Below are 9122 nucleotides of genomic sequence, written 5' to 3' on the forward strand. Positions count from 1 at the left end.
TTCGTCTCACCTATTTTGGTCATGTTGTCAGAAGGGACCATTCCCTGGAGAAGGATGTCATGCTTGGTAGGGTGGAGGGTTGATGAAACAGGGGGAGGCCTTCAACAAGATGGATTGATACGGTGGCTGCGATGATGGGCTCAAGTACAGCAGGGATTGTCGGGCTGGTGTGGGATCGGGCAGTGTTTCGTTCTGCTGTGCATGGGGTCGCTATGAGTCGGAAACAACTCGACAGCACTTAACAACAACAACAACATGCATTGATTGTTGATTTTTTTCCTTGTTCCTAGAACTGGTGATATAATTTTCTAGGACTGCCCAAGTTTCAGGTGGTTTTAGTGTGATTACACAGTAATGCATGTTTCCATTCATGTCATGTCCTCACATTATGTGATTTAGGTCAGCAATCAATTACATTTATTATCTAGAAGTTGTTTGTTTTGTTTTAAATGAAAAGCATTAAATCAACACTAAAAATTATACAGTACAGAAAAAGCAAATATATACAGAGATAAAACTTATACAAAAACAAGTTTTAAGTCTTGCTTTTTGAATACCATTTTTTCTCTCCCCCTCTTCATAATGGCAAAATAACTAATTACATAAGTACACTAATGTTTTTTGCTTTCTCCTGGGTCACTATTTTTATTTTACCATTAAAAATTAAAAACTACTATATTTAAGATAGTTGGTACAAGAGATATCTTACCTCTAAGGACCAAGGAAAGTTTTAAGGAGCCCCCAGGACTATCTGCAGGATATGGGATAAGAACTCACACTCAACAGGTCAGGTTTTCATCCTCACCATTTCAGGGATTCTGAGCAATATCAGAAAGTTATCAATGGAAGTAAGAACCACCTCTGCATCATCTCTTCCCCAAGGTTTACTCAGGAACCAATCTATTGTTTATTCAGGTAGAGGTCACTGGCTTCCATTAGATCACTGTGAAATAAATAAGGATTTCTTTTATAGTACTTCATCATTGGAATTTAGATGATAAACTGGAACAGGCACTGTCCTGGGAGTCATGAAACTTGTGAAGAAGTTCTGAGCTTTTAATTGACCATGAGTAAGTATAGTTTAAAAGAAAAATAAAAGAAAATCATTGTGTTTTTGGTGAAAGTTTACACCATAAGTTAGGTTTCCATTTAACAATTACTACACATATTTTCAGAGACATCGGTTACATTGTTCACAATGTTTTAACATTCTCATTAATTCCCTTCTGGATATTTCACTTCCAATGATCTGGTTCCCCTTTCCACTTACGCTCTCATGTTTGCTTTAGAGCAACTATTGACCATTTGGTCTCATACAGATGATTTTTAAAATGTGTGCAGTAATACTCTTTTATTTTATGAGCCAATCTGTTATTTAGCTAAAAGGTGCTCTTAGGGGGTAATTTTGGTTCGAGATTTATGACATATCTCAGGGTGAAAGTCTCAGAAAGTTCTCTACTCTTAAGTGATCTAGTAACTCTGCATTTTTTCAAGAACTTGAGTTGTGTTCCACATTGTTCTTGTGTTCTAGCAAGAATAAACAGAATCCATTTATTGTGGCCCTGATTAGAATAGTCAGTAGTGTTAGCCAGGCATGATCTAGTTCTTCTGGTTTCGAGACAGATTAAGGCTGTGGTTCATGTAGACTGTTAGTCCTGTAGACTAGTTTCTTCACTGAGTCATTAGTTTCCTTTTTTCTCTTCTACTTTGGATAAGATGAGACCAATAGCTGTACTTAGATGGGCACTTGAAAGCTTTTAAGACCCAGATACTACTCACCAAGCTGGGATGTATAACATAAACTTTGTGTACTGTATTATGCCAACTGACCTAGTTGTTTCATGAGACTACGATCCTAAGGTTTCAAACCCAGAAATCCAACCCTTTGAGGTGTTAGGATATATCTAAGAAATGTCTATAATTGTGCCTTCTATGTACTTTATTACATATATATGAACAAACATGCATGCACACTGAGACATGTATATGTGCACATATATACATACTTATACACATACACACATATGAATATTTATGAATAGCAGTGAAATATTGTCTGATATAGTGCCAGAAGATGAGTGCCTCATGTTGGAAGGCAATCAAAATACAGCTAAGCAATAGTTATCTCCTCAAAGTAGAGTTGACTTTAATGACGTAGATGGAGTAAAGCTTTTAGGATTTATATTTGCTGCTGGTGGGGCACAATGCAAAATGGGAAGAAACATTCATTAATAATCAGAACAGCAGCTCAAGGAGAAGACAAAGCAAAGTATTATAACGAAATATGGAAAGACCTAGAGTTAGAAAACCAAAAAGGAAGAACACACTTGACATTTCTCTGAATACTGAAAGACCTGAAGGAACAATTCAAGCCTTGAATTGTGAATATTGAAGAATTCTATGGGCATAATATTGAAAGATGCAGGAAACATCAAAAGATGATGGAAAAAGTACACAATCACTGTACAAATAAGAATTGGTCAATGTTCCACCATTTCAGGAACCAATGGTATTGAAGGAAGAAGTCCAAGCTGCACTGAAGGAATTTGCAAAAACAACAAGGCTCCAGGAATTGATGGAATACCCATTGAGATGTTTCAAAAAATAGATGCAGCCCTGAAAGCACTTGCTGGAAGAGGTCCATATTTGTGTCTATTCCAAAGAAAGGTGGTCCAAGACAATGTGGAAATTATTGAACAATATCATTAATATCATATGCAAGTCATATTTTGCTGGCGATAATTCAAAAATGGTTGCAGCAGTATATTGATAGGGTACTTCCAGAAATTCAAGCTGGATTCTAAAGAGTACGTGAAACAAGGGCTATCATTGCTGATATCTGATGGATCTTAGCTGAAAGCAAAGAATACCAGAAAGATGTTTATCTGAGTCTTATTGACTATGCAAAGGCATTTGACCATGTGGATCATAACAAATTATGGAGAACATTGCAAACACTGGGAATTCTAGAGCAGAACACTTAATTGTGCTCATAAGGAATCTGTACATAAACCAAGAGGCTGCCATTAGAATAGAACAAGGGGATACAGCATGGTTTAAAATCAGAAGGTTGTGTGTCAGAGTTGCATTCTTATACCATACTTATTCAATCAGCACGCTGAGCAAATAATCTGAGTCTGAGAAACTGGACTATATGAAGAAGAATGCAGCACCAGGATTGGAGGAAGGCTCATTAACAATCTGCCATATGCAGACGACACAACCTTGCTTGCTAAAAGTGAAGAAGACTTGAAGCACTTACTGATGAAGATTAAAGACTATAGTCTTCAGTATGGATTACACCTTGACATAGAGAAAACAATAATACTCACAACTGGACCAATAAGTAACATCACAATAAATGAAGAAAAGATCAAAGTTATCAGGGATTTAATTTTACTTGGATTCATAGCAACGCCTGTGGAAGCAGCAATCAAGAAATGAGATGTCATATTGCATCTGGGAAAATCTGTTTCAAAAGACCTCTTTAAAGTGTTAAGGAGCAAAGATGTTACTTGGAAGACTAAGTTGTGCCTAACTCAAGCCATGGTGTTTTCAGTTGCCTCATATGCTTGTGAAAGCTGGACACTGAATAAGGAAGACCAAAGAAGAGGTGATGCCTTTGAATTGTAGTTCTGGCACAGAACATCGAAAATGTCATGGACTGCCAGAAGAATGAACAAATCTTTCCTGGAAGAAATGAAGCTAGAATGCTCCCTGGAAGTGAGACTGGGCAGACTTCATTTCACCTGCTTCAGTCCTGTTGTTGGAAGGGACAAGTCTCTGTAGAAGGACATCATGCTTGGCAAAGTAGAGGGTCAGCAAAAAAGGCAAAGACCTTCAATGAGCTGGATTGACACTGCAGCTCCAACAATGGGCTCAGGTATAGCAGAGACTGATGGTGGTGCTGGACTGGGCAGTGTTTTATTATGTTTTACATAGGGTCACTGTAAGTCTGAACTGACTCAACGACACCTAACAACAACATACATACACATATACACATATATATGTATAACCACATGTATCTTTTTTGGTTGTCATTGCAAAATTATGTATTTTCTAGCAGTTACCAAAAATATCCTATGTTTACTTCTTAGAGATATCATTTATCTTGATCAGGCTGTGTGCACTTCACCCACATTCAGTGTTACCTTTCCTACCACCAAAAATAACGAGTGTCTACTATCTCAAGAGTTATTTCCTCTCCTCTCAGCCATCTCTACCTAAGAATGACCAGTGGACACTGGTTTCTGTATCTATTTGCATTTTTGTCTTTTTATAAATGTAGGATCATGTAGTACTTGTCCTTGTGTGATTGATGTATGTCACTCAGCATAATGAGTAAGTACTTTCTTTAAGAAGAAAAAAAGGAAGGGTTATGTTGAGTCAGTGATTCTCAATGAAAATCTTCTCTAGAATAAACCACAATTAATGATTAGAGTATGTTTTATGAAACATCAAGATTGATACTGTAAAAAAAACAAAACAAAACTCCAAGAGACTGATGATCTCCAAGGTAGCAGGGTAGCATGTTGTAGTCAAAACAACATATAGGACCAGCAGGCAAGAAACCTGGATCAAAGTGCTAGCTTTACTGTCTGACTAGTTAGTGACTTTGAGGAGATCACTTGTGTTTGTTTTCTTTTACCATGAAACTAGATGATTAAACTGTGTTCACTTGGATCTTTCCTAATTCTAAAGTTGTATGCATTTGTTTAAAAAATAATAGGGCTCCTTGGAAAATGTATATAAACAAATGTATAAAACTTTATGGACATAAAATGGAGATGTTCCATGACCAATCAATTGTCTTCAGTGTGAGTAATACAAAAACCTTTTACATTAATCTTGGCCAGAGTGAGCTACAATTCACAGCCTACTTGAAGAACCATCTCGGTGGGACTCTTGTTGCTTTGCCCATGCCTCACAATGCTCTGTATCCTGGAAATTGAAGACTGATACTGCATAAGATCTCTAATTTGTATGCCTATAAGTTGACAACCTGATCCTTGTGTTATCCCACAAGGACACTGAAGTTCATAGTAGTTAAATGACTTGCTGAAAGTCACATGTGAAAAACTGGCATTAACTGAGATTCTTGGCACCCTTTGACACATCCAAGTGCTATTGGGGGTGGGGGGGAACATGGAGGGGAAGATACAGGCTATGGAGTCTATCATTGATAAACTGCTTGATCATGGACAGATTGCTTAAAATGTTCAAAATCTATTTCCTTAGCTATATAGCTTTTTCATAAAACAAGAAATATATTAATCATAAATATAATGACAAGTAAGTATGATATAATATAACAGTATATTTGGAAACATTTTTAAAGCATGAGGGAAAAAGTATTGCTTACGTTTTTCTTGTAATGCCTGTAATTTATTAAGTTCTTCATTCTCTTCATCACTGTCTTCACTGCTTGTGCTGCTGACATCCAAGACTATGTCCCTTTTGGGGTCTACTCGAAGAAAATTGCGGCATTCAAAAGTCAGATGACCAGCTAAGTAAAACAACAACAAAAAATGTGAATGACAAAACTATAGATACATTACATATTTTTTTTTATTTGAAATTAGAGTTGCTGCCTGGTAAACAACAAGTTATAATTTTAGTAATATAATATATAGTTTTAACTTTTATGCAGTTGGTGATAGTTTGGTTGTTTCTTGTAAGTTTCCCTGAAGACAACACTCAGAGAGAGAACTTTTTCCTTTCTTCATTAGAACTTCGAATTCAATAAGCATTGTTTTGGCCACTTTTTATGAATTTCAGGGTATGGAATTACTGCATCTTCCCTTTCTATCTACTAAAAGATATATACTGGAATTTTCAATTTATATTTTATTCCTTTCCCATGGCTTTTACTTTTCAGCTTTACTAAAGTACTCATGCAATTACACAGCTTTCATCTAATTAAAATTTCTATACTATAAAAGCATAAACATAATTGAAAATGCTGTTTGAAAGAACATCTAAGTTTAATTCTGACATTCAATGACTAAAGATTTCCCTGTAAGAACTCAACAGTTATCTACTGCATGATAGACTTTCTTAAAAATTAAATATTACAAACATCAGAAAAGTATGGAAGCATGGGAAATAATATAACCAACACCTAAATACTTACCACCCAGATGTTAACATTTTGTCACATTTCAATTTTTTTAAGGGAAAGAGGCAGTAAAAGTGGGTTATACAGATCATTGTTATGTTAATTTCTCAGACTATAACATGAAGGTACCAGTAGGGCTTCAGGGTCCATAGGTAGATAGGTAGAAACAGAATCACCAAGAACATCCTAAAACACAGCCTCTAGTCAGACCTTGCTTCTGGACTGTGGTTGCACATAGACAATTTTCCAAAAGAATATAATGGTTAAAGCAAAATATTCTACTCTCAGCTGTTTACTAAGCTACTGTTTGACCTAAAAGTCCCTAAAAGTGACTCCAGGGAACTAGTTCCTACAAAGTTCAAAAGGACACCTTAGGGCAGATGGCCTGGGTGGATCACCTTAGTTCCATGAACCCAGAAATCTGGATTCCAGAATTAAAACAATTTTGTCAGTACCCAGGAAACTGAGTATTGCCAGAGCCAATGGTTTTAAATATTCTTTAGAAATAGAGAACATGAAACATACCTCATAGGGTTATTTTAAGAATGAAATGCATTGAAATTGTATCTTTAAAATGCTTAGTACAGAATCTAGCACTAAATGGGTTTTTAATAAATGGTACCAGGTTAGGACTATTTTTTTGTACTAATACACACAAAGATAGATTCTCCCATATCCTCATTCAAGGGCCAGCTATGTGGCTAGTTTCATTGTGACTGTGCAGACAAAAATCTGTCAATGAACAAAAGAACTCTGGTTTTATAAAAAACCAAAACTGCCATCAAGTCTATTCCGACTCACAGCGACTCCCACTGGGTTTCCAAGGCTGTAAATCTTTATGGAAGTAGATTGCCTCATCTTCCTCCCACAGAGCAGGTGGTGGGTTTGAACTGCTGACCTTCTGGTTAGCAAACAAATGTCTTACCCACTATAGATATGGCTATTCTTGGCCAGCAGTATGTGTAGACTATGCTAACAATTGTCAGTCAGGTTTTGGCTTGACCTAGGTCTGGTAGTATAGTGCCTAAGGCACTTGACTGCTAACCAGAAGGTTGGCAGTTCACACCCACCAGCCACTCCTCGGAAGGAAGGTAGGGCAATCTACTTCCATAGTGATATTGCCTTGGCAACCCAAGGAGGGGTTGCTATGAGTCAGGGCTGACTCGATGGCACATAACAACAACAAGAAGTGTTAAAGAAGCTTTAAGAACACAAAAGCTATTTAAAGACTTTGAATTCTTAAACCTAGTTAATCCCACCAAACTTCATATTCTTATTTTGGTTTCTATCCATCAATTTAGGCATCTGCATTCATTTATCCTTCCCTGAAGCCTCATCCCCACATGGGTCTGTATCTGTTCCTCTGGCATTGCTGACCAAAGCCCCTCTCTCTCCCCAATCATTTTACTATAGTTTCTGAAGCATGCAACTCCTAATGGACAAATTGTCCCACACGATTACACTGTTACTTGTTTTCATGGATATTTTGCTCTTCCCTGAGTATATTTCTCTAATCATTCCTTGTTGTTGTTGTTGTTTGTCGTCGAGTCGGCCCCGACTCAGAGCGACCCCTCCTTGGGTTTCCGAGGCAGTATCACTACGGAAGTAGGATTGCCCAACCTTCCTTCCGAGGAGTGGCTGGTGGGTTTGAACCGCCAGCCTTCTGGTTAGCAGTCAAGTGCTTTTAGCCACTATGCTACCAGAGCTTTTCACAGTATTATTAAAGCGCTCTGGTGGTGTAGTCCCTAAGGCATTTGACTGCTAATCAGAAGGGTGGTGGTTCAAACCGACCAGCCACTCCATGGAAGGAAGACTGGGCAATCTACTTCTGTAAAGATTTACCACCTTGGAAACCCAAAGGGGGTCGCTATGAGTCAGAATCAACTTGAGGGCAGTGAGTTTTTTTTTGTTGTTGTTGTTGTTTTATATGCATTTATCCTTCTAGCTTTTGTACTCCTTTACATGCATGCAAAGATCTGATTTTGAATCTTTATTAAGACCTTCCATACCTTAATTCCTTCATTTTCTCCAGCTTTCTCTATTTTGTCAATGATATTTCCACATTTGTACCTGTCTCTCATAATTTTTCAACTACTGCTCTGTCCCACTCAATTCATCCTCCAGACAATTTTCCTTTTTAGTTTACAAAGAAAAGTGAGATTACCAGGCAGCATACAACTCTATTTTGTCTGTATACCAGAAAACATCTATACCAATTCTTTTCTAGTTTCTACTAAACTTAAGAGGTCATACCTCTTAGAGGAACTTGCTTAATTTTCTCCTATCTTTGGTTCACCATCTCTTCTAATGTCTCTTTGTTTTATATAACATCTGGTATCTTAAAAGTAAAGCCTTCTATTCATCTCATGTCCCTTTCTGGGAATTACTCAATGTTTCCTACTTTTTAATGTAAATGTCTTGAATACAGAATATATTGGCCTTCTCCACTTCTTCACCACCATTCAGGCCTGAATAAGTTTGTTTCATGACTTACCACTCTACTTAAATTGATCTAGTTAAGCTTAGCAAAGTATGACACCTGCCAAATTCAATGAACATTTTTCAATCTTTTCCTAATAAAACTTATCTGAGTACCTGACAATTTCCCTCTATCTTATAAATTTTTACTCATTCAGCTCAGGAGATGTTGCTGTAGATTCATTCTCCTGGCATTACACCTTTTTGACCATTTTTACCTCAGCTCATGTCTACATATTTTACTCATCAGTTGCTATTTTACCCCACCAAATGTCTGTTCTTGATTGTTCCAAAATTTGCTTAATTCAATATCACACAAGTCAATGAAATATGAATACAAAAAAGAAAGAACTGAAACAAAGTTGTACTTTTGGGAAGATTGATTTAGATATCGTTCACATAAAGCAGTTGCCAAATTAGGTACTGAAAAGAAGCCTAAAAAAAATTGTTGTTGTTGTTGTTAGGTGCTGTCAAGTCGTTTCCAACTCATAGAGACCCCATGCACAGCAGAACGAAACACTGC

The 9122-nt window shown here is 37.0% G+C and overlaps 1 protein-coding gene across 1 annotated transcript in view; it reads right to left on the minus strand.

Moving 5' to 3' along the window:
- SREK1IP1 (SREK1 interacting protein 1) overlaps positions 1-9122 on the minus strand; it is a 61898-nt gene that overhangs the window by 18313 nt on the left and 34463 nt on the right. Inside the window, exon 5 of the mRNA XM_007952877.1 lies at positions 5366-5509. Within this exon, the coding sequence (XP_007951068.1) occupies positions 5366-5509 (144 nt within the window). The remainder of the gene's footprint in view (positions 1-5365; positions 5510-9122) is intronic.

This window comes from Orycteropus afer, unplaced genomic scaffold (genome assembly GCF_000298275.1).
Source record: "Orycteropus afer afer isolate SDZICR_OR568_19922 unplaced genomic scaffold, OryAfe1.0 scaffold00362, whole genome shotgun sequence".
In the NCBI taxonomy this organism is placed as follows: Eukaryota; Metazoa; Chordata; class Mammalia; order Tubulidentata; family Orycteropodidae; genus Orycteropus; species Orycteropus afer.